General features: G+C 43.3%; 1 protein-coding gene across 14 annotated transcripts in view; it reads right to left on the minus strand.

The window, feature by feature from the left end:
• Positions 1-8216, minus strand: part of LOC106582711 (neuron navigator 1) — a 125466-nt gene extending 117250 nt beyond the window's left edge. For 9 of the 14 annotated variants that reach the window (XM_045705735.1, XM_014166057.2, XM_045705734.1 and 6 more), the window contains exons 1-3: positions 8044-8215; positions 1293-2152; positions 914-1002 (exon numbers count right to left, since the gene is read on the minus strand). In XM_045705735.1, the coding sequence (XP_045561691.1) occupies positions 914-1002; positions 1293-2125 (922 nt within the window). In that variant the 5' untranslated portion in view covers positions 2126-2152; positions 8044-8215. Of the gene's footprint in view, positions 1-913; positions 1003-1292; positions 2153-8043 lie in introns of all 14 variants that reach the window. The other 5 variants (XM_014166058.2, XM_014166053.2, XM_045705733.1 and 2 more) reach the window with 2 other exon arrangements.
• Positions 8217-27213: the final 18997 nt, after the last annotated feature.

The following is a 27213-nucleotide window of genomic DNA, read 5'->3' on the forward strand; positions in this document are numbered from 1 at the left end:
TAGAGGGAAACAGAAGACACATACATGTTAGTGACAAAAGTAAGAGGTTAAATACATGTAAAAAAAAAAAATACTACATTTTTACAAATGTTTCCTGATCTTTCTTATATCTCTCAGATATAGGACAGACACAAACTTCCTTTAGATTTTTTTGGGGTGGACTATCTGTTGTTCCATGTAGTGAATCTGTTGTTCAATGCGTTTGTATGGGCTAATAGCAGTAAGGCGCCCCCACATTTTTTAATCAAATAATGTATTTAAATATTTGTTTTATACTTCAAGGGGTCTTAAAATTCTAAATCAAATCTCAAAATAAACCTTGGTATGATCTGCTTAAAACACCCCCCCCCCTCAATACTTACCATATGTTCTATTATTCCTGGTATAATTTTCACAGCGCTGCAAAATCATGTCCAAAGTTAAGTCTGTTTCTTTATACATGTGGCCTTCAAGGCCCAGATGAGAACTCCAGAACAGAGCAGATACATATGTCAGTGGGGAATTGTGAGATGATGCCAAGCCTTTAGACGCAGATAAGTGGCTGAAAACGACAAAAAATACCCGTAAAGCCTGCTCCGATAACCATCTACAGCAGGAGGACTAGATTTGGTACAAAACCCTGTGTCTGGAGATTTATGTAACACCTACGCCTTAATGCTAGTGGTGTAGGACAGGGGCAGTAAAACCCACAGACATACAGTATCGTCAATAAATTGGCAAAAAAAAAAGGATGTCCAAGAGATGTTTAATGGAAGTTGAATTTACTCAACAAAACCAGTTTGTTTTTAAATCATTTATTCTTGGTTGGACTCCAAGTGTAGCAGAATACTTTACCTTCAAATTCAATTGGCCTACCATGATATATACTGTAATGTGAATGGGGCAAGACATGCAGTGAATGAACATTACTCACCCAGGTCATCACAGCACACCTCCATGGAGTCAGAGGAGCAGTCACTCAGGTCCTCCAGAGAAGAGGTATCACCATCCTGGGCCTGCAACCTACACACACAGCATGACCATCACTTCACAGATACAACGTTATGCACAGGCAATAAGCCTAATTATATGACTTGAATACAGAAGTCAGCTTTGTGAGGAAAATACACCTAGTTGATATGCAGAACAAATACATGTTTAGACTTCAATGGTTTCACTACACCAGTATAAAATATATTAAAAAGCCTAATCATGTTTTCTGGCTTGAATGCATTCCAGACATACTGCCAGTGAGTGTACAGTAGAGTAAAGGATGATGTTATCAGTCTAAAAATGTGAAACACTGCCATCACCTGAACGTGAAAGGTGCCACAGTGGCCATGTTGACTTGGGCTGGCTCAATCCCTCGGCGTGGCACACTGACTGTCTGACTGCCATCACCACCACCCTGGCTCAGATGGGACTCTCTGGGTTTGTTGGTGGACATATCTCTCTCAGACACGCCCATGCCTTGGCTGGAGAGCTTTCCAGGTTCCCTACGCTCCTGGCATGTATGGGTGGTCGTCAACACAGAGGTGATCAGGTTCCCGTTCCCTGCTTTAGTGTGGGAGAATCTACCCCGGCTTTGGCCTGAGTGGACATCACCACCAGAGAGCTTGCACAAGGCATCCTGTGCGTCTCCATTGTCATCCAGACTTCTGTGGCAAACCCCGCCTAAGGCCCAGTTCCTGTTGGCGTTTCTCCTGACGTGAAGTTCTCGCAAAGCCTTCTGGGATAGCGCGCTGCTGCTGCGGAGGTCAAGGGTGTCCTTGGAGCGTGGTGGTGGAGCTTGCTTCTTGGGGACCTGGGGGCTGCTGTAGGCTGACCGGCTGCCTGTGCCTCTCTCTGGGGCATAGGGGGCTCTGGAGGGGGGACAAGGGTAACAGATACCACCCCTCTGCTGCAGCAGGTGGCTCTTCAAAGCTGCACCTCTCTGCAGCTCATTTGAAAAGGTGGAGGAGGAGGATGGATGCGTTTTGGCTCTGAGCTGAAACTGTGCTGTGGAGTTAGGGAGGCCGCTGCCCCCTTGGTGTTTGGGGTCCAGTCTGGAGAGGGGGATCATGCTCCGGGGTAGGGGGATACCAGAAACCAGACCTGAGCCTGGTTGGGCCTGGGACATGTTCTTAATGTTAACACCGCCGCTCATGGTCAATGATGATCACCGGGACAGTTTCTGAAAGAAAAAGAATAAAGAAATTACACACCGCTCTCCGTATTTGATATTTACATTTTTTCTCAATCGCCTACAACAATTTCACGGAACAATGTTGTGGATTTTCAAAGCAGAGTCCACGAGACACAAAACTCTGTGGGTTTTTCGCGTTTTGAAAATGTACAGTGGGGGGGAAAAGTATTTGATCCCCTGCTGATTTTGTACATTTGCCCACTTACAAAGAAATGATCAGTCTATAATTGTAATAGTAGGTTTATTTGAACAGTGAGAGATAGAATAACAACAAAAACATCCAGAAAAACACATGTCAAAAATGTTATAAAATGATTTGCATTTTAATGAGGGAAATAAGTATTTGACCCCTCTGCAAAACATGACTTAGTACTTGGTGGCAAAACCCTTGTTGGCAATCACAGAGGTCAGACATTTCTTGTAGTTGGCCACCAGGTTTGCACACATCTCAGGAGGGATTTTGTCCCACTCCTCTTTGCAGATCTTCTCCAAGTCATTAAGGTTTCGAGGCTGACGTTTGGCAACTCGAACCTTCAGCTCCTCAACAAATATTCTATGGGATTAAGGTCTGGCGACTGGCTAGGCCACTCCAGGACCTTAATGTGCTTCTTCTTGAGCCGCTCCTTTGTTGCCTTGGTCGTGTGTTTTGGGTCATTGTCATGCTGGAATACCCATCCACGACCCATTTTCAATGCCCTGGCTGAGGGAAGGAGGTTTTCACCCAAGACTTACATTTACATTTTACATTTACATTTAAGTCATTTAGCAGACGCTCTTATCAAGAGCGACTTACAAATTGGTGCATTCACCTTATGATATCCAGTGGAACAACCACTTTACAATAGTTCATCTAAATCTTTTAAGGGGGGGGGGTTAGAAGGATTACTTTATCCTATCCTAGGTATTCCTTAAAGAGGTGGGGTTTCAGGTGTCTCCGGAAGGTGGTGATTGACTCCGCTGTCCTGGCGTCGTGAGGGAGCTTGTTCCACCATTGGGGTGCCAGAGCAGCGAACAGTTTTGACTGGGCTGAGCGGGAACTGTGCTTCCTCAGAGGTAGGGGGGCCAGCAGGCCAGAGGTGGATGAACGCAGTGCCCTTGTTTGGGTGTAGGGCCTGACTTGACAGTACATGGCCCCGTCCATCGTCCCTTTCATGCAGTGAAGTTGTCCTGTCCCCTTAGCAGAAAAACACCCCCAAAGCATAATGTTTCCACCACCATGTTTGATGGTGGAGATGGTGTTCTTGGGGTCATAGGCAGCATTCCTCCTCCTACAAACACGGCGAGTTGAGTTGATGTCAAAGAGCTCAATTTTGGTCTCATCTGACCACAACACTTTCACCAGTTGTCCTCTGAGTCATTCAGATGTTCATTGGCAGACTTCAGACGGGCCTGTAAATGTATTCTTGAGCAGGGGGACCTTGCGGGCGCTGCAGGATTTCAGTCCCTCACGGCGTAGTGTGTTACCAATAGTTTTCTTGGTGACTATGGTCCCAGCTACCTTGAGATCATTGACAAGATCCTCCCGTGTAGTTCTGGGTTGATTCCTCACCATTCTCCTGATCATTGCAACTCCATGAGGTGAGATCTTGCATGGAGCCCCAGGCCGAGGGATATTGACAGTTCTTTTGTGTTTCTTCCATTTGCGAATAATCGCACCAACTGCTGTCACCTTCTCACCAAGCTGCTTGGCGATGGTCTTGTAGCCCATTCCAGCCTTGTGTAGGTCTACAATCTTGTCCCTGACATCCTTGGAGAGCTCTTTGGTCTTGGCCATGGTGGAGAGTTTGGAATCTGATTGATTGATTGCTTCTGTGGACAGGTGTCTTTTTTACAGGTAACAAGATGCGGTTAGGAGCACTCGCTTTAAGAGTGTGCTCCTAATCTCAGCTCGTTACCTGTATAAAAGACACCTGGGAGCCAGAAATCTTTCTGATTGAGAGGGGGTCAAATACTTATTTCCCTCATTAAAATTCAAATCAATTTATAACATTTTTGACATGCGGTTTTCTGGATTTGTTTGTTGTTATTCTGTCTCTCACTGTTCAAATAAATCTACCATTAAAATTATAGACTGATCGTTTCTTTGTCAGTGGGCAAACGTACAAAATCAGCAGGGGATCAAATACTTTTTCCCCCCACTGTAGCTACCTTCTCAAAACATAAATACATTCACATATACCGTCAAAATTGCTAATATGAATGAACACGACTTCCTGCAAAAACATTCACGCAACCATACTTATCTCTTGAGTCCAAGCAGACAAAACAGAAAGTTAGTCTGTCTTTTAAAAACCCTAGTAGATCAATGCATTTTCTTTGCAGTCTCTAAATCATGATGATCAACTTTCCAAAAGTGCAGAATTATGGGAAATTACTCTCCTTTTTATGTATATTTGACCAAACAATATCATACACGTCAAATATTATTCCTGATAAACAATTTAAAATAAATCACATTGGGTGGAGGATTCTGTCATCAGTACCATCACAATCCAATTCCATGTATTCAATGCAAAGGCTGGTTTGCTCATAGTTTTGTAGACTTTCCATTGGAGCACAGACACACAATCCACAATAGAAAAAAAGGAAAGGTGAATACAAAGGAGGAACACAACTGATATGAATGTACAGGCCTCAATTCACACCAAACCAAAGCTCTATAACGGAAGGTCAAAATGTTGGCGATTAATGACTGAGTAGTAACCCAAAGTTACTTAGGAGTAACCCAACGTCGTTCTCTGCATGTCCACAATATTGTAACAAATCATAACGATTAGACATTCCCCATTGCCTTGATCTTCCAAAATATTGTACATGGTATGGCACTGATGGGGTGAGTTAGTAGTATTTACTGATTGCCGGAAACAGTGAACACAATTGCACACATTTCTCTTCTGATGAAAGCACTGTTTTAATATTCTGTGAACTAAACACTATACAGTGGATTTTGTATTAACTGGTGACATCTGTTTAAAATGTTTGCAAAAGGTCTAAGATATGCAAGTCAGGTACTAAGGCAAGAAAATGTAGGCCTATTTGAGCATTTGCTGTTCTGATATAAGTACTTTTCAACACAGATCCAAAAATTGCTTGTATGAGATTGAGAAAAACTGTAAGCGTTAATTTCCATTTGTATAAGACCCAGTGAAAATCGTCAAAACTGTTGTCATTTTACAATTGATTGATTCTAAGTTGTTGCCTTTTTCATGGTCTTTTACTTCCAGACTGGCAAATATCAGTAGCTAGCTTACTGTACATATCATATGGAATCAATCTGAAACAAATTGAGGATTGTTTTAAAGCTTGATGTGTGTGGTCCTGCTTTGTGGGAGACTAGGGAGAACACATGCATGTGTCTGTCTGAAATAAAAAGTTATACAGTGGATCGTATTCTTGCAATCCGTAGGAGACGGAAGACACAGCATGCTTATTGTAACATTTGTTCCACTGTATACTGGACAAAATATGTGCATACCAGGCCGTCTATCTGACAGAGAGAGAGAGGGTTATAGTCTATAGATGTACTGTATTTTCCCTTCAAATATCATTTAAACAGAGATTTAGGAATGCGAGGGGATGTGGGTAAGATGAAAGTCAATTAAAATATAATTTTGTTAGAATTATCTATATCATCAATATTACTTGTTTAGGTTGAAGCAGCTTTGCCACAAACATATTCCAACATGATGCTCTCCCCTCCAGTGTACTGCATGCTGGGAGAGTCAGTGACTGACTGACACCGTTTGGCACTCCCTATTGGAGTGTCATGAAAGTCAATTAAAATATAATTTTGTTAGAATTATCTATATCATCAATATTACTTGTTTAGGTTGAAGCAGCTTTGCCACAAACATATTCCAACATGATGCTCTCCCCTCCAGTGAACTGCATGCTGGGAGAGTCAGTGACCGACTGACACCGTTTGGCACACTTAGCACGACCGCCGGCCCTTTAAGGTGGTGCCAGCAGCACCCCACCCCAACGTCTGCTCTGGTCCCTTGGACATGCTCCACCACTCCTCCTCCCTGGGCTTAGCTAACCATGGCCTCCCCATCAACACCCAGCCCCTATCTACCACCCTCATATCACAACAAACCAGCACCAGCTATCTGTACCGTGGGGGACTTGTTGACGTGGTGTGCTACAGCTGCACATTAGATTGCCAGAGGCAATCACTTCTAAGATACTCAGTGAAGTATATAATTGGACTTGTAGATGTTTTAGCCCTATTTGCCCCCCTTGCACAACACATGGCACCGTGTCTCTGTTCCAGATTAACCACTCAGTAATCACTGGAGTGGAGATAAACAGAACAGGGCCAAGTTTCCCGATAGGGATGGAATTTAGGCTTCTGAGTGTTTTAACAGCCGAAGATGTAACATGCGTTTCCCTAAAACACCACGCTGAGAGAACGTTCGCTAGGTGTGTCGTTGGGGCATGTGTTGATACTGATAGGATCGAAAGAAAGATAGCACTGCTCTCGGATCAGCGTTCTCCCTTTCCAATCTTACCTTAACATTAGAATTATTCCACAATACTGACGACGCAACAGCTCATATACACACACACTATACATATATACAAAAGTATATGGACACTCCTTCAAATTAGTGGATTTGGCTATTTTAGCCACACCCGTTGCTGACAGGTGTATAAAATTGAGCACACAGCCATGCAATCTCCATAGACAAACATTGTCAGTAAAATGGCCTTACTGAAGACCTCAGTGACTTTCAACGTGGCACCGTCATAGGATGCCAACTTTCCAACAAGTCAGTTAGTCACATTTCTGCCCTGCTAGAGCTGCACCAGTCAACTGTAAGTGTTGTTATTGTGAAGTGGAAACGTCTAGGAGCAACAACAGCTCGGCCGCAAAGTGGTAGTCCACACAAGCTCACAGAACGAGTGCTGAAGCACGTAGCGTATAAAAATCTTCTGTCCTCGATTGCAACACTCACTACCGACTTCCAAACTGCCTCTGGAAGCAACGTCAGCACAACACAAAGGAAATCTTGAAGCTACAGCGTACAATGACATTCTAGACAATTCTGTGCTTCCAACTTTGTGGCAATAGTTTAACTAGGCAAGTCAGTTAGGAACAAATTCTTATTTTCAATAACGGCCTAGGAACAGTGGGTTAACTAACTGCCTTGTTCAGGGGCAGAACGACAGAGTTTTACCTTGTCAGCTCGGGGATTCAATCTTGCAACCTTTCGGTTACTAGTCCAAAGCTCTAACCACTAGGCTACCTCCTTTTTCAGCATGACAATGCACCCGTGCATAAAGCGAGGTCCATACAGAAATGATTTGTCGAGATCGGTGTGGAAGAACTTGACTGGCCTGCACAGAGCCCTGACCTCAACCCCATCGAACACCTTTGGGATGAATTGGAATGCTGACTGCGAGCCTGGCCTAATCGCCCAACATCAGTGCCTTACTTCACTAATTCTCTTGTGGCTGAATGGAAGCAAGTCAACGCAGCAATGTTCCGACATCTAGTGCAAAGCCTTCCCAGAAGAGTGGAGGCTGGTATAGCAGCAAAAGGGGGACCAACTCTATATTAATGACCCTGATTTTGGAATGAGATGTTCGACGAGCAGGTATTTGAGTGTATATAGGCCTTGTAGGAGAGCAGTAGCTGTTGCCACATACATGCGCACACACACACACACACACACACACACACACACACACACACACACACACACACACTAATTAAAATGAATCTGTTTGGCATTAATGACATTGGAGTGACACATCTCCTCCTACAAAGGGTAAAAGCAAAGGAGTAAAACAGAGAGTTTACTATTTTCGACATATAGTAGAATTTGTAAAATTGTAAAAGTAGGCTGAAATAGAAAGTACAGTTATTTTCTTACCTAACTGCAGACTTCCTGTTCCACGCGAGCCAGAGTAATTCCTCTATAAGTCCTAAGCAGTCCTGCATATGTCAGTGTTCCATACCAACTGCTAACCACTGCAATGGGATAAACCTATAATGCAGTTGAATGCAATTTAAGACCCACGTGTTGCGTTAAAGAGAGTGTGTGAGTGTGGGTCAGAGGATGCTGGACACAAATGAGCCAATGGAAGAGCTAAGAACGAGGCTTGAATATATTGTAACAGCATGTTTATCTTTAATGTTTTTTCCTCTGTACTAACCCCCTCCCCTCGCTGTCATTCGCTCTTATTCAATCTCTCTCACACGCCCAAATTCCATACACATCACACCACACACACACACACACACACACACACACACACACACACACATACAGTGACTCATATTTTTGCGTGACATCATGCCAAGCTATCCCCTGAAGTTATGGTCTGTCACTGTTTGAATTTGACATTCAGCACAGCACCTTCCAGCAGGCAAACATCAAAACCACATAGCCAACATTACTGCCCCAGCCCAGTAAATGTACCTACAATCAGCCTGTATTGAACCATCTCACTGGGCACAGATGTCAATTGTGCCCAGTGGCTCAATTGGCTCAACAGAATGTCATTGAAATGATGTGGAAACATCGTTGTTTCAACCAGTGTGTGCCAAGTGGGATGGTTTTTAAATATACAAATCAACTTCCAATAGAATTACTCAATGTTCTCTCTAAAATACACAAGGAAAAATGCATTTTTAATTGCTGGTTGCAGAGAGACCTTAACATTCAGGGTTTTGTCTTACTACCCAAAGCTGAGGACATTTCAAGGCTAGTTCTGCCTGCATCTCTTTATGTTGACCCTAAGACTTGTACTGCTATTGATTAAGTCTTGTTTAAATTCGATATGGAAAAACAAAACAGAATATAAAAAATACAAATAAATTATTGTGAGGTGATATTCAGATGAGGGTTATAATGTCCTGGATTTCCAAACAATCATTCAGATCTTGAAGATAAACTGGATTGAAAAGGGTGTAATTAGAAATAACTTCCCATGGTTTTATATTCCCAATGTGATATTTGAAAAGTGTAGTGGACTTCATTTTTTGCTCTCTTGTAATCAAAATGTTTATAAATCACCCATGAAAGTGGCTAATTTTAATAAACAAGCATCCTGGAAAATTGCTAACTATACACCGTCTGACAAACAACATGTCTGCTTTCGACCAGTTGCCTGTAGCTCTTCTTCAGTTCAATAGCTAATCCCATCATTTGAAATGGACCGATACAGGAAACTACCACTTGACTGACGACACCGACTCCAAAATACGGAAAAATCCAACCCGCACTGACCCAATCAGCTTGAATCAATCGAATTCATTACATTACAATCAGTTGATCAAGTGACGTCTGTGGCAGCAGAGCTGTCAAACTGTGAATTTCAGTTTCAAGCATAGCTGAGTTTCAAGCAAAGCTGAGTTTTACACCATAATGATGAGTGTGTCACTGCAATTCAGTCCGTTGATAAAACTGGATTAGCAACATTTTTCCCATTGATACTTTCCTGAGTCACCCCTAACTGCCCACTAGAGCTGACCACTAGGCGATAGGCGAGCACCACTTCATAATAACATTGTCTACTAGCGTTATATAACATTCCTGTCTTGATCCATTTCTTAAATTGTGATCAGAGTCCCAGAGACTGGGGGGCACGCAAACACACATGCACGTACACATAGTCAGACACTGACACACAAACCAACATCCACCCACACACACAACGCAACACACAGTGACACACACTCGCCCCCACACACAGTCAGACAGGTGTGTGGGGGGGAGGGGAGTCAGAGGCGGAAGCATCACAACACTGTGTCTCGCCTTACATTTGGCTCAAGGCCCCCAGTGAGAAGAGAGTTGTTGAGCGGGGCTGAGACGCTGTATCTCCATGACGGCTCACTGCTCTGCTTTATCTTTCAACATGGCCTCCAGCAGAAAGGCATCGGCTTCCTCCATCCCTTTAACATCTCTGTCTCATGATAACCATCGCTAGAGTGATTGGAAAATGAGCTTGTTGAAAAGAAAGAAGTGCCTATGGTGTGTTTCACATACTTATCTACCAATTATCATAATTCTGGCCTAATTTCACTGTAATAGGATCATTGGCATCTATTGTTCTGCTGTTTAATAATCATGATGAGGATTTACCGATAAAGCTCAAAATGATGAAACGGGATCTAGAATCTGATTAAAATTCCTTATGTTCACTAACCAATAAATAGCTAGGCCTATAATAGGATTAATACAATAATTCAGTTTGTCTGCCTGCAAACACAGGAAGAGCTTGGAGCGTAGTTGTGCATACTTTTGTTGTTGTCTTAACCAGGTTAGCCTTTTTGAGATACATCTGCATTTTCAAGAGATACCTATATGGTTGTATGTACAGTGCATTCGGAAAATATTCAGACCCCTTGAGTTTTTCCACATTTTGTTACATTACAGCCTTACAACAACAAAAAACTCATCAATCTACACACAATGTCCCATAATGACAAAGCGAAAACAGGTTTTTAGAATTTTGTGAAAATGTATTAAAAATAAAAAAACAGAAATACCTTATTTACATAAGTATTCAGACCCTTTGTTATGAGACTCAAAATTGAGCTCAGGTGCATCCTGTTTCCAAAGATCATCCTTGAGATGTTTCTACAACTTGGTTGGAGTCCACCTGTGGAAAATTCAATTGATTGTACATGTCAGAGCAAAAACCAACCCTTGAGGTAGAAGGAATTGTCCGTAGAGCGCTGAGACAGGATTGTGTTAAGGCACAGATCTGGGTAAGGGTACCAAAACAATTCTGCAGCATTGAAGGTCCCAGAGAACACAGTGGCCTCCATCATTCTTAAATGGAAGAAGTTAGGAACCACCAAGACTCTTCCTAGAGCTTGCCGCCTGGGTGAGTAATCGAGGGAGAAGGGCCTTGATCAGGGAGGTGACCAAGAACCCGATGGTCACTCTGACAGAGCTACAGAATTCCTCTGTGGAGATGGGAGAACCTTCCAGAAGGACAACCATCTCTATAGCACTCTGCAGCACTCAGTCAGATCTTTATGGTAGAGTGGCCAGACGGAAGCCACTCCTCAGTAAAAGGCACATGACAGCCGGCTTGGAGTTTGCCAAAAGGCACTTAAAGACTGTCAGACCATGAGAAACAATATTCTCTGGTCTGATGAAACCAAGATTGAACTGTTTGGCCTGAATGCCAAGTGTCACATCTGGAGGAAACCTGGCACCATCCCTACGGTGAAGCATGGTGGTGGCAGCATCATGCTGTGGGGATGTTTTTCAGCTGCAGGGACTGGGAGACTAGTCAGGATGGAGGGAAAGATGGACAGAGCAAAGTACAGAGCAATCCTTGATGACAACATGCCCCAGAGCGCTCAAGACCTCAGACTGGGGCGAAGGTTCACCTTCCAACAGGGCAACGACCCTAAGCACACAGGCAAGACAACACAGGAGTGGCTTTGGGTCAAATCTCTGAATGTCCTTGATTGGCCCAGCCAGAGCCCGGACTTCAACCTGATCGAACATCTCTGGAGAGACCTGAAAATAACTGTGCAGCGATGCTGCCCATCCAACCTGACAGAGCTTGAGAAGATCTGCAGAGAAGAATGGGAGAAACTCCCTAAATAAAGGTGTGCCACGCTTGTAGCGTCATACCCAGGAAGACTTGAGGCTGTAATCGCTGCCAAAGGTGCTTCAACAAAGTACTGAGTAAAGGGTCTAAATACTTATATAAATGTGATATTTCAGTATTTTTATTTTAAATACATTTGCAAAAATGTCTAAAAACCTGTTTTTGCTTGTTCTTTATGGGGTATTGTGTGTAGATTGACGAGGAAAAATGTAAATGTAATCCATTTTAGAATAAGGCTGTAACACAACAAAATGTATGTGTGTTTATTTAAGCTAATTACTTACAATACTGTAAAATAGAAAAATGTAAAACAACTCTGTCTGTTCGCTCTATGCTGTGGATAAGACATAGCAGACGATACATCTAAATTCACAGAGGTGAAAAAGAGACATGCCATGAGACTCAAGAGGTCAGTGTTTCAGACAGGACAGGCCAGGGCAAAGTGTATCACCAGGACCACCCGTCCACAGCTGGGTCCCAGTGTTCCCATCACTGCCACCTAGATAACAGATACTGGGAGACCAGGGTGCCAGCCCTTCCGTTTCCCAGAACAGATCGCTACTAATCCAATTGTCCCTCATTCACTCAAGCTAGTCAAGCTCACTCCTCAATCCGTCATACATTCTAATGCAATTACGGCAGCTATGCAGCAGGCACTCTCCTGAAGGAATGTGTGTGTGTCTGCATGTGTTTGCGTGCATGCGTTTGTGTACGCACAACTCCATTTTGCTCCTCCCCGCCTACAAAGACTCAAGAGGGAAGTTCCGGTGGTCAGGTCTGTACAATCACAATCCATGCTCCAAGACCGGCGCCTCTGGTGGTAAAGTCAATGAAGACGCCGACTCAGTCACCGAATTCATCAAAAAATACATAGATTATGTGATACCGATGGTGTCTTCCAAAACTTAACTGAAACAAAAACCATGGATTGATGGCAGAGAGATGCTGCTTATAAACACGGCAGTTGTATGGTTATACAGTACAGATACGACCTACTCAGATCGATCAAGTGGCGAGACAAGTATAGGGACAAGGTGGAGGAGCAATTCAGCGGGTCGTACATGAGGCGAATGTGGCAGGCTCCTCAAAGGGTGGTACGCTCAGCCTAACGCACCATTGGGTGCACACTGCCTGCCCTCCAGGACACTTACAACACCAGTTGTTGAGGAAAGTCAAGAAGATCATCAAATACCACAGCCTATTCTCACTGCTTCCATCACTCAGACGCGGGCAGTATAGGAGCATCATGGCAAAAACAGACTGGCCAATAGCATCTACCCACAGACCATCAGGCTGCTGAATAGCCACCACTAGGCAGCTACCTTCTCCCCCCATCCCCTTCCTGCACTGTTGGAGCTCTGAGCTTAAGAATTTCACTGTGCCCTGCAATTACATATGCAACCATGTGCATGTGACTAATAAACTAATCAAATCTACACTACCGTTCAAAAGTTTGGGGTCACTTAGAAATGTCCTTGTTTTTGAAAGAAAAGCACATTTTTTGTCCATTAAAATAACATCAAATTTATCAGAAATACAGTTTAGACATTGTTAATGTTGTAAATGACTATTGTAGCTGGAAATGGCAGATTTTTTTATGGAATATCTACATAGGCGTACAGAGGCCCATTATCAGCAACCATCACTCCTGTGTTCCAATGGCACGTTGTGTTAGCTAATCCATGTTTATCATTTTAAAAGGCTAATACTGATTAAAGAAGCAATAAAACTTGCCTTCTTTAGACTAATTGAGTATCAGGAGCATCGGCACCCGCAAAACACCAGTCTCAATGTCAACAGTGAAGAGACGACTTCGGGATGCTGGCCTTCTAGGCAGAGTCCCTCTGTCCAGTGTCTGTGTTCTTTTGCCCATCTTAATCTTTTCTTTTTATTGGCCAGTCTGAGATATGGCTTTTTCTTTGCAACTCTACCTAGAATACCAGCATCCCAGAGTCGCCTCTTCACTGTTGACGTTGAGACTGGTGTTTTGTGGGTACTATTTAATGAAGCTACCAGTTGAGGACTTGTGAGGTGTCTGTTTCTCAAATTAGACACTCTAATGTACTTGTCCTCTTGCTCAGTTGTGCACTGGGGCCTCCCACTCCTCTTTCTATTCTGGTTAAAGCCAGTTTGCACTGTTCTGTGAAGAAGGTAGTACACAGCGTTGTACAAGATCTTCAGTTTCTTGGCAATTTCTTGCATGGAATAGACTTAATTTCTCAGAACAAGTATAGACTGATGAGTTTCAGAAGAAAGTTCTTTGTTTCTGGCCATTTTGAGCCTGTAATCGAACCCACAAATGCTGATGCTCCAGATACTCAACTAGTCTAAAGAAGGCCAGTTTTATTGCTTCGTTAATCAGCACAACAGTTTTCAGCTGTGCTAACATAATTGCAAAAGGGTTTTCTAATGATTAATTAGCCTTTCAAAATGATAAACTTGAATTAGCTAACACAACGTGCCATTGGAACACAGGAGTGATGGTTGCTGATAATGGGCCTCTGTACGCCTATGTAGATATACCATAAAAAATCTGCCGTTTCCAGCTACAATAGTCATTTACAAAATTAACAATGTCTACACTGTATTTCTGATCAATTTGGTGTTATTTTAATGGACAAAAAAATTAGCTTTTCTTTCAAAAACAAGGACATTCCTAAGTGACCCCAAACTTTTGAAAGGTAGTATAGATTGGCTGAAACTGGCATCTTGTGAAGGCAAGTAGAGTCACCAATATAAATGAGAGCTGCAACTATGCTTTCCTGACATGTCATCCATTTTGCTGTTGAAACATTGTCGCCACAACATTCAGCCATATAGAGACGCACATGTCTATCTAAGCAGTTATCACAGCTAATTAGTTAATGATTAAAAGGGTTTTAATCAATTTTGAAACACTAAATACTGAGTGGAAATCTAAGCTCCCACAGCATATGTTGGATTAGTCCTGGAACTTTGTCTGCCATAGCCACTGTAGGCTTTGGGAGGGTGAGTTAAGAAGGGGAATTTATTCCTTACTATTCACTTTAAAGGTCTAATCTGTCCAGCCCTGGGCCACCCAGCTGAGCTCATGCTGCAGGGCAGTTTACAGGGCAGCAACACATGTCCAATGATGACACAGACTTTCACAGGTCTCTCCTACACAGAGCATAAATACAGCCTCAGTCAACTACGTATCCCTCAATCCGAGATGTTATTATTTCAGTTATCTAACTTAAACTGAATTTAGAGACACCAATGACCTTGTTCGTTGTCATTTGACTCGTTTTTCCACATTTATATTCCACTTAATCACAGTCTGTTTTTAAAGAAGACTTGCCAAATCCAAAATGGCCAAACTTTAAAAGCAGTAGTCAGAGCAGAGAAAGTACACCCTGCCAGTGCCAACCAACCCTGTGACATCCCACAAAAACAAGCAAGACCACTGCAGTCAACATGTTATGTAACTGACACAGTTCTCAATTGAACTCTTACTATTACTGCAGTAATGGATGATGCTGTAGTGCAGTGAGTGCAGTGAGCATTGATGCTGCAGAGACTGTAGGCGTGGGACCATGGTTCTGTATAGCTTAGCCTACAGATCTGTATGTTGGCTGACAAGTAGGTCAGTAGAATACAGAATAGTACAACAGCGTATTAAGGAGCACTGGAAATTGAAAACCTTCCGTTCTGCAGCTAGTTTACCTTAGAAGGTGCAGTGGCAGTGAGATTAAGTTCATGCATATCAAATTTAAACATATGATCCTCTCTGTGCAGGTAGAGGTGGATGAGACTCTCCCTGGTTGCCCTGAATTATTGCCTCAGAGTTTCTCGTTGAGTAATGCTACAGTTCATAAGGAGTTTATGCATTCAGTAATCCTACTATCATGTCTTCCTCTTCATCATCGTGCTGGCAAGATCTCTACAGTCTGATCAACTGTCAGACTGTGTTATGGACATATAACATGCCCCATCCGGAGGTGTGCCTTGAGAACTAAGCCGTCTCCTCTCAAGTCCATAATAAGATGGATTGGATGTGATAGAACACACCATTCTTGGAGGAATCCACACACCCATTCCCAAGCTGCTATCTCTTCTGCAGCAGATATTTCCATATACTACCATGTTATTATATAGAGGGGTAATGTCTAAGACTAGGTTATACATAAACATCCTTCACTTCACCTCACCACCACAAATTCTCTGATTTGTAACCCGAGCTATTCTAGCTGGTCAATGAGAAGTCTATGGATGTGTTTCAAATGACCCCTATTCCCTATATAGTGCACTACTTTTGACCAGAGCCCTGGTCAATGGTGGTGCACTACATAGGGTGCCATTTGGGACACATCCTATGAGAGTTCCATGAAAAACACCACATGCCAAACAGATTGAAGGTTCCAAGGCAAACACGTGTCCAGACTCTGGGTTTGTCAGGGTGGAAAGACTACCACTGGAGCGTGTCTCTGGACCAGACGGCCCAAACCAGAGTCCACATTGGCCCGGACACACAGGGTGTGGCGGTGAGCATCACTGAGACGTGGCAGTCAGAGAGGCTAATGGAGACCTTCGTCCGTTATACAAATTATACACTTAGTAGCACCTTGTTTGCCACAAACATTCAGAAACTACATTTTCAGACATAAGTAGGTGAAGCATACAGTTTAGTTTGCCCTTGAGGGAACATCTTAGAAAGTATACACTGAGAGTACAAAACATTAGGAACACAGGCTCTTTCCATGCCATAGACTGACCAGGTGAATCCAGGTGAAAGCTATGATCCCTTATTGATGTCACTTGTGTGTCACTGTGTGAACTGCAATACTGATGGGTTTTTCACGCTCAACAGTTTCCCGTGTGTATCAAGAATGGTCCACCACCCAAAGGACATCTAGCCAACTTGACACGCCTGTGGGAAGCATTGAAGTCAACAGGGGCAGCATCGCTGTGGAATGCTTTCAACACCTTATTGGGTCCATGTCCCAACGAATTGAGGCTGTTCTGGGGGCAAAAAGGGGTGCAACTCAATATTAGGAAGGTGTTCCTAATGTTTTGTAGATTCAGTTTATGCTTGAAGCAGCATAGCTTGCCTCTGCATACAGTAGATGTTGTGTTACCACAGGTTGCTATTTCAGTCCATCCCTCCCACAATCACAGTTGACATTGAGATTATTTCAGAAGTTCAGAAGAGGTACAGTGTGTGTGTGTGTGTGTGTGTGTGTGTGTGTGTGTGTGTGTGTGTGTGTGTGTGTGTGTGTGTGTGTGTGTGTGTGTGTGTTTTTAACTATACTTGTGGGGACCAGAAGTCCCCACAAGAATAGTAAACAAACAAAAATTGGACCAATTGTGGACATTTTGTTAGTCCCCACAAGGTCAAATGCTATTTGTAGGAGGTTTAGGGTTCATGTTAGAATTAGTGTTAGGGTTAGAATTAGGTTTAGGAACTAGGGTTAGTTTTAGGGTTAGTGTTAGGAGCTAGGGCTAAGGTTATGGTACAGGTTAGGTTTAGGATTAGGGAAAATAAGATTTTGAATGGGACTGAATTGTGTGTCCCCACAAGGTTAGCTGTACAAGATTGTGTGTATGGGTGTGGTCTGTTCCACTGGGGATGACATCAACAGCCATTAGTGGTATTCCCTAGCAGCATTCCAGGGCTAGACATCACATGGTATTGAATTATGTGTGTGTAAGGAAAAGGTGAGTCTGAATCATGACAAATGCTCACAACATCCACAGACACGCACACACACACACACACACCATATGCCTACTTACGCTGAACAAAAAATATAAACGCAACGTGCAACAATTTCAAAGATTTTACTGAGTAACAGTCCATATAAGGAAATCAGTCAGATGAAATAAATTCATTAGTACCTAATCTATGGATTTCACTTGACTGGGATACAGATATGCATCTGTTGGTCATAGATACCTTTAAAAAAAAGGTAGGGGCGTGGATCAGAAAACCAGTCACTATCTGGTGTGACCACCAGATGACTTCAGTGGTTTCAGTGCACAGGAGGAGGAAGATAGTGACCAATGACTTTCTTGGTAGGCTACTGTTTACTGCTAATTTTAATTTTTTTGTTACAAGCAGTGTTTCGTTAAAGCCTATTTATTTTTGTTACAAGCCGTGTTTCGTTAAAGCCTGTGTAAAGTTCATTTGTTTCAATGTACCGGTAGGCACCTGCGGCTTATAGACATGTGCGGCTTATTTATGTTCAAAATAATATTTATTTTTAAATTCAGTGGGTGCGGCTCATATTCAGGTGCGCTCAATAGTCTGGAAATTACGGTAGTTAATCAAGCTGTTGATTGTGGCCTGTGGAATGTTATCCCACTCCTCTTCAATGGCTGTGCGAAGTTGCTGGATATTGGCGGGACCTGGAACACGCTGTTGTACACATCGATCCAGAGCATCCCAAACATGCTCAATGGGTGACATGTCTGTGAGTATACAGGCCATGGAAGAACTGGGACATTTTCAGCTGCCATGAATTGTGTACAGATCCTTGCAATATGGGGCTGTGCATTATCATGCTAAAACATGAGGTGATAGCGGCGGACGAAAGGTACAACAATGGGCCTCAGGATCTCGTCACTGTATCTCTGTGCATTCAAATTGCCATCGATAAAATGCAATTGTCTATGTTGTCCGATGCTTATGCCTGCCCATACCATAACCCCACTGCCACCACGGGGCACTCTGTTCACAACTTTGACACCAGAAAACTGCTTGCCCAAACAACGCAATACACGTGGTCTGCCGTTGTGAGGCCGGTTGGACGTACTGCCAAATTCTCAAAAATGAAATTGGAGGTGGCTTATGGTAGAGAAATTAACATTCAGTTCTCTAGCAACAGCTCTGGTGGACATTCCTGTAGTCAGCATGCCAATTGTACGCTACCTCAAATCTTGAGACATCTGTGGCATTGTGTTGTGTGTCAAAATGGCATATTTTAGAGTGGCCTTTTATTGTCCCCAGCACAAGGTGCACCTATGTAATGATCATGCTGTTTAATAAGCTTCTTGATATATCAGACATGTCAGGTGGATGGCGTATCTTGGCAAATGATAAATGCTCACTAACAGGGATGTAAAAAAAAATGGTATCTATGCATATGGAACATGTCTGGGATCTTTTATTTCAGCTCATGAAACATTGGGTCAACATGTGGCATTTATATTTTTGTTCTGTGTATTAAGTACATTCTCAGTCCACTTGATATGGATCTGACAGATCCTGCACAGAATTAATCTCCCTTCCTCTTCCTGCTGTGTCTAACTGATCCATTTAAATTTGTTATATGATTACATTTGGCTTAGCGTAGCAGAGATTACTATATGCTTGGTTTCCGTTTGGAGAGAGGCATTCGCCTGACTGAAAAGAATGACAGAATTTTACAGCAGATCAGACTTCCCACTCGATGCAAGATTATTAACAGCCAGAGAGTGAGCACATTTGTTTTTGTAACAGCCCAGTTCTGGCGCCCACTGAATATTAGGGTTTAGAAAATGTCAAAGCTATATTTCAACCCCTCAATGGGGTTGCCCAATGACAGCCACAACCAGTGATTCAATCTCTGACAATGAAAACAAAAAGTCAAGCATGACATAATGATACATCTTATACATAAACATGACTGATGTTACTGTATGCATTAGACTCCAGCCCTAACCTCACATCGTGACTCCACCCCTACCCTCACATCTTGACTCCAGCCCCTACCCTCACATCGTGACTCCACCCCTACCCTCACATCTTGATTCCACCCCTACCCTCACATCGTGACTCCACCCCTACCCTCACATTGTGACTCCACCCCTACCCTCACATCTTGACTCCACCCCTACCCTCACATCTTGACTCCACCCCTACCCTCACATCGTGACTCCACCCCTACCCTCACATCTTGACTCCAACCCTACCCTCACATCGTGACTCCACCCCTACCCTCACATCGTGACTCCACCCCTACCCTCACATCGTGACTCCACCCCTACCCTCACATCGTGACTCCACCCCTACCCTCACATCTTGACTCCACCCCTACCCTCACATCGTGACTCCACCCCTACCCTCACATCTTGACTCCCCCCAACCTCACATCTTGACTCCACCCCTACCCTCACATCTTGACTCCACCCCTACCCTCACATCTTGACTCCACCCCTAACCTCACATCTTGACTCCACCCCTACCCTCACATCTTGACTCCAGCCCTAACCTCACATCTTGACTCCACCCCTACCCTCACATCTTGACTCCACCCCTATCCTCACATCTTGACTCCACCCCTACCCTCACATCTTGACTCCACCCCTAACCTCCCATCTTGACTCCACCCCTACCCTCACATCTTGACTCCACCCCCAACCTCACATCTTGACTCCACCCCTACCCTCACATCTTGACTCCACCGCTAACCTCCCATCTTGACTCCACCCCCAACCTCACATCTTGACTCCACCCCTACCCTCACATCTTGACTCCACCCCTAACATCACATCTTGACTCCACCCCTAACCTCACATCTTGACTCCACCCCTACCCTCACATCTTGACTCCACCCCTAACCTCACATCTTGACTCCACCCCTAACCTCACATCTTGACTCTACCCCTACCTTCACATCTTGACTCCACCCCTACCTTCACATCTTGACTCCACCCCTACCCTCACATCTTGACTCCGCCCCTAACCTCACATCTTTACTCTGCCCCTACCCTCACATCTTGAATTTGGTGGATGTTGTCAGTAACCAGGTTTCCATCCAACCTTTTTATGCGTCACGCGATGATATGTTGTTGTCAACACTATGACTCTGGAAAGCATGCAGTTTATTAGGCTACATATGAAATAAGTTATGAAGAATTTGACAGGGTGGTGAAAATGCATGGTGATGAGCTTGATGCTCATTTCAATTAAATATCAAGGGTCTTATTCTGGTGACATGATGATCGATGCTTTGCTGCAGTTTGACAAATACAAATAATCTCTCTCTTATCTATAATAATCTCATCATGTAGGTGGCCTACTTACACTGTATCTGCGAGCTGTTGTCTAGAGCGCACGTGCCAAAACCAGAGTGTGCTCATTCGTTAGATAATGCAACATTTGTTGTGACAAAACAATCAACAGATTTGAAAATACGATGGAAACCCATTTAACTTGTTGCGTTTTTTTTGGGGTTCATGTTTATTTAACTGCAAAAGTTATTTTAATGTGCACTAAGTCATCACACAGAGCCTTTTATTCGCAACAAGTACATTTATGGAAACACATATCTACTGGGAAAATGCGCATATTGTTTTAATGCAGATTTTTGAATATTTGCATGAAAATCTGTCGCCAATGTTGCTTGTCTAATAACATGATATTAACCAAACAACAACACGTGTATATTCCAAGGCTACCCTTAAGACTCCCTGCAGTCAGCGCAACAACAGGCGCCTAAAATGGAAGCATACTTTCTCCAGAGGAATAAGTTCTGCTCGGCCAGGTCCTCAGCCCTTTGTCTGTCTACAGCTGAACTCATGATGGCCATATGACAACCCACTGGTGACCCCAGGCATTGTCTGAGCTCTGTATGAGAAAGAGAAAGATGATGTGTGTGTGTGTGTGTGTGTGTGTGTGTGTGTGTGTGTGTGTGTGTGTGTGTGTGTGTGTGTGTGTGTGTGTGTGTGTGTGTGTGTGTGTGTGTGTGTGCGTGTGCGTGCGTGCGTGCATGTGTATTTTAGATTAGTCCTCAAGTCTGTAGTCCAAGAAAGATGACTTACAACAGAACCCTAAAGTGAATCCAGTGAAACAACAGGGCTGAAACAAAACAGAGAGCAGGGCATCCTTTATGTAATGGAGTAGATTTGGCTTAATCCTCCTCCCCATTCTTCATGTCCAAATTGAAATAATCTGTGTTCTCCTGAGGTCTAAAATACATGTGGAATTATAGCTCTATTCTGCTTACTATCAGCAGTTTGCATTCTCCCTCTTTTTTTCTTCATGGCCTAATTCATCATACTGTATTCATAACAGGTCTCACAGGGAGGGAAGCATTTTAAAGTTGATACTAAAATCGAAAGTTATACATTTTCCTAGTCAGGCCAAATAGAGCTGACTCACTGGGCACACTGGTACGATGCTATCGCCCCCTATTGGCCAACCCAAATTTGTATTAGATTTTTTTTACTCCAAAAACACTGTAGCACTATATCACGAAGATCGGATGCAACTGGATGAATCATGATGAAAGATAACGCTGTTGAATGTCTGGGTTGAGGCTAAGTAAAGGCTAATATTTTCTATTCCTTTCTGGTGGAGGAGTTTCAGCATGGAGCAGGTGTGTGTGTGTGTGTGTGTGTGTGTGTGTGTGTGTGTGTGTGTGTGTCTGTCTGTCTGTCTGTCTGTCTGTCTGTCTGTCTGTCTGTCTGTCTGTCTGTCTGTCTGTCTGTCTGTCTGTCTGTCTGTCTGTCTGTCTGTCTGTCTGTCTGTCTGTCTGCGATGGAGCAGTGACTGATGAGGAACCATAGTGACATTATGGGCTGGATAAAAGCAGTCTACCGTCTTCGCTGGATAATAATTGCCTCCTAAAATAATAGAAAAATAATCATATTATTATTGAGAATAGTCTTTGCATAAACATGGATTATAGACTTTCATTCTTGTTATTTTTGAAAGCCACAACTTCAGGACAACACCTTCCTGGGCTAGAATATTTGGGAAATAAGCTACTGGAAAGAAGTATAGGGTGCTGAACCAACGTGAGTCAAGGTGCAACCTAAAAATCTGTAAGCATCATTGGAAAGGAAAAGGCGCAACGCTCACTCACCATTAAAAACTATTGTTTTTATTAAGCAAGTTTAAAAGATTGACTGTTTCAGCCTTCAAAGCTACTGTTCATAACTTGAACTCGTCTTAAAGCTGTTATGTTAGGCCAGTAGGAGGAATGAGGTTAGCTTATTAACCATTACCCGCATGGATCATTTCTTTCTTAATAAGCTTAAAATGTATTCAACTTGTCATTCTAATTTTCTATAGGGTATTGATATTGTTTGTTCTCTCTCGTTATTAATCCCCTGGCTACCTTACATTTTTAGGTTATTCAAATCACTTTTTGAGATGGAACTCGTTACTTTCATTGTTAGATCGGGAGAAAGCCATGCATAAAATGATGAGCCATAGCCTTCATATTCATATAGCATATCAAATGGAGAGAGAAGGGAATATAGGCTATGTCTTTTTAAAACAATTAAACACAAGATAGTTAAGGAGTGTATGTTATTTAAAAAAATATATAGGTTTAGGCTAAAGCCTGAAGTCCGTAAGAGTGAGAGAGAGAGAGAGCGAGAGAGAGAGAGAGAGAGAGAGAGAGAGACTCCTTTCTTTACTGCAGGGTGCCAGTCAAGTTCAAATAGGCTAAACCATCGTCTGTCACATCACGATGTCGTCACCATCGAAGATGGCTGTCAATTATCGTCAATAGAATATGCTATGGTAATATCGCTCAAGCCTATATTGACACATACTTTAGTCTAGGTTTAGGATGTTGTGTCACGTCCATGCCTCCAAGACAGTGGTATTTTGCTAAGCTCTACCTAATAGCAACATCTGCTGCTTTTCAAAGCCTCACAAACTCAGAGAAGACCTTATGCAGTAATATCATAAATATCAGACAAAACAACACCTAAAAGTTACCTCCGCTTTAGCACCTGAAATATTGGGCTGAACTAACCTGTCAGTCAGGTGCAGAGTAGCTGTGACCCTCAGAGGTGCTTCAGACAGCTGACAACACACTGACGTGAGACACTCTTCACGTGTGCCTCACCAATGCCTCTCTCTTCATCATCCCAACAGCTAATGGACGCACCAGCCTCTAATGATCTAACACTGCACTTCAATCCAGTGTGTCCTCACTAACGACCCTGTTACTCCACTAACGCCTCGGTCAATACGGGTCATCTGAAAACACTGCAGTCATCTCGACCCAGTGGTGCAGCAGTCAGGAACAGATTCGTTTGCCCTCTGTCCAATGTCTGGATCTACGAGAATGTCCATCTTCCGCTTGCGTAACAATGCTCCGTCCCGACAATTTTCCTGCTGCAGTTTGTACCTAGAGTACACTCTGCAGCAAAGCTTCCTCTACTCTCTGCAAATGGACCCGCTGGCCCCGGTCCAGCTTTTAACAATCTACTCTCTAATATACAGTACATCAGCCTACAGCAAAGGAATGCAAAGTTTTACCTGCTAGGAAAAGATGCTCTCAGATGTGGTCTGTGTCCATTTTCACCTGTGACTGAAAGCCCTATCAGCCACATAGGCACTTACTCCTCTGTGAGTCCTGAGTCACTGAAAGAGCCGGCAGAGCGGAGAGAACGGAGGCAGGGCTGATTCTCATTGTCGCTGTATGTTTGTATTTTGCAGCCCGCCAGGCGCACACTCATCATCACGGCCCTCACTTTGAATTGGGGCCAAATGGGGCGACTATGAGGCGTCAGCGCAAGGAGTCATTTTCAGAGGCAGTGATATGGCGCCAACAAGGGCGTACTGTACCACACCATGTCATATTCAGCACTGGAGGGAGGGGGGGATCTACATGCCACACGGTGTCTTAGAGGGGAATGTTTAAGAGTGGATCACGGAATCGTGGAAAAATACTGAATCATGGGGGGGGGGAAACACATTACAGAACAGGTTTTGTCACACACAAAAAGTAGGATGTTATGGTTAGCATATACTTAACTCAGTATCATAGGTGTCAATGTGAGCAATCACAGAACAGACATACGGTATTGTGGCGAAGGTGATCAGAAAGTGGGTCAGATAGTTAAATGGCTAAAGGCCAAATCTTTACTTTATCAGAGAGAACAAACCTTGTCTACATAAAAATCGACTGTTTTGTGGGTTGACTAACATCGAAGGAGGATAAATGACAGCGTTAGAGATGCTGTGGTAATTACTGAGCTCCTCTTCCTCTTCTGCTTTGGAGGAGAAGTGAGTCAGGACAAGAGCAGTGATTAGAGTCAAAGCTATAAGGGGGAGTACTCATGCTGGGAGACAATGCTTCAACATCAAAATGGAGGACAAGTGAGAAAGTATAGCCACGACTCTTCTTTCTTTTACATGATAACCAACCTATTGTTTTTCACCCATGTATATGAACAAGCATCCACGTACACACCCCGATGCACACACACACACACACACACACACACACACACACACACACACACACACACACACACACACACACACACACACACAGGCACGCACATTCACACCTCCAATCTTGTATGGCTAACGAGTTGCCTTGATCAAATCGAGCTGTGTTTACAGGCACAGCACAGGAAGGAAACACACTTGGTAGGCTACCAGACTCAGAATAACCCACACTCATCAAAAGCACCTACTGAGCCGAGACACAGAAAGGTGTTTTATCACTGTCACATCTTTACCTGCTGACACTGGCCGTAAAACAAGCTTATTCAAATATGGAGCTGCAACCTTTAGTATTCAAAACAACTAACTCAAACACCTTGTAAGAAATGAAAGACAATGGTCGCAATATACTTAAAGTAGTGTCATTACTGTCTTCCACAGCAAGGTTAAAAGTAAAAGACTGTGTCATACTTTGACGCTAACTCCTATTATGTCATGCTGTATGCCTTGCCTCATAGTGTCTATATCAAAGTAAGAGTCCTGTCATCTTATCTGGATTGACAAAGGCCCCCCTTAACCAATGGATTTCTAGTCCTTCTAACCTTCGAGAGAGAAAGAGGGTGTGTCTCAAGAGGCGGTGATGTTCAAAAGGCAGCTTTTGTCCTCTCACAAAGCAGAAGGGGCCCTCTGCTGGTCTGAGAGTGAAACTGCTTCCCTACACACCCGCCACACCACACTGCAGCACAACAGCCATCATCATATCCTTTATTCCAGGTATTCCCAAACTGAGGTACGCGTTTCACTGCCAAAAAATACAATAAAATAACAACACAACTAGGCAAGTCAGTTAAGAACAAATTCTTACTTACAATGACGGCCTACCCCGGGAAAACAGGACAACTTGTGCGCCGCCCTATGGGACTCCCAATCACGACCAGATGTGATTCAGCCTGGATTCAAACCAGGGACGCCTCTTGCACAGAGATGCAGTGCCTTAGACTGCTGCGCCACTTGGGAGCCCAAATACAGGTAGCCTAATCAAATAATTAACATCCAATCACATTAACCGTTACTCTCTCACAGGAAACCTTCCCTCTTGCGCAGACATTTAGAAACGAAATATGACAATTTGAAAAATAAGCCACAGGAGTTTTTAGAGCAAGAATAAAGACAATTTTCGAGTACAAGACATGTATAAAAGCAACAGATACCATTAATAAAAAGGGTCTAGAAGGTCTTATATGGTGAGCTACCGAGTGGCTAGGACAGGCAAGTCCCATACTATTGTGGAGGACTTAATTGTTCCTGCTGCTGTTGATATGGCTGGGACAATGCTGGGGGAAAAGGCCCAAAAAACTATACAGACAACGTCTTCATCAAACAACACTGTTTCACGACGCATCAGTGACATGGCAGATTTTTTTAAACAATTACTGCTTTGCATACAAGCCAGTGAATTATATGCGATACAGTTGGATGAGTCAACAGACGTGGCAGGCCTGGCACAGCTCCTGGTATATGTCCATTATGTTTATGGGGGGTCAATTAAAGCAGCACACTTACCTGTTGCTGCTTTATTCTGATCTTCTGTTGGTCATGTGTTTGTCTCCTCTGGTTCCCCTCACCTTTAGAACGGCATCCAGAACATGTTTTGTTTAGAACTCCTTACATTTAAACGTTACATCCTCTTCTGCAAACCACTGAAAACCAGGACAACATGAGAGGATATTTTTAAAGTTATGACAGGGAGACATAGTGGAGTGGTAACGCGCATGCAAGCAGTTGCTCCAGACACCACTTGGGTACACTGCAGCATCTACCGAGAGGCTCTCGCTGCCAAGGGAATGCCTGACAGCTTGAAAGACGTTTTGGACACAACAGTGAAAATGGTTAACTTTGTTAAAGCAAGGCCCCTGAACTCTCGTGTATTTTTTTATGCAATGATATGGGCAGCGACAATGTAACGCTTTTACAACATACAGAAGTGCGCTGGTTTTCAAGGGGCAAAGTATTCCGTTTTTTTTACCATCATCTCACGTTGACAAGTTTTTTTTAAATTGAAAGACGAGCTTAAAGTTTTCTTTACTGACCATCATTTTCACTTGTCTGACTGCTTGCATGATGAAAAGCTTCTCATATGACTGGCCTATCTAGGTGATGTTTTTTTCTCACCTGAATGATCTGAATCTAGGATTACAGGGACTCTCCGCAACTTTATTCAATGTGTGGGACAAAATTGAGGCTATGATTAAGAAGTTGGAGCTCTTTTCTGTCTGCATTAACAAGGACAACACACAGGTCTTTCCGTCATTGTATGATTTTTTGTGTGCAA

The sequence above is a fragment of the Salmo salar genome, chromosome ssa22 (assembly GCF_905237065.1).
Source record: "Salmo salar chromosome ssa22, Ssal_v3.1, whole genome shotgun sequence".
In the NCBI taxonomy this organism is placed as follows: domain Eukaryota; kingdom Metazoa; phylum Chordata; class Actinopteri; order Salmoniformes; family Salmonidae; genus Salmo; species Salmo salar.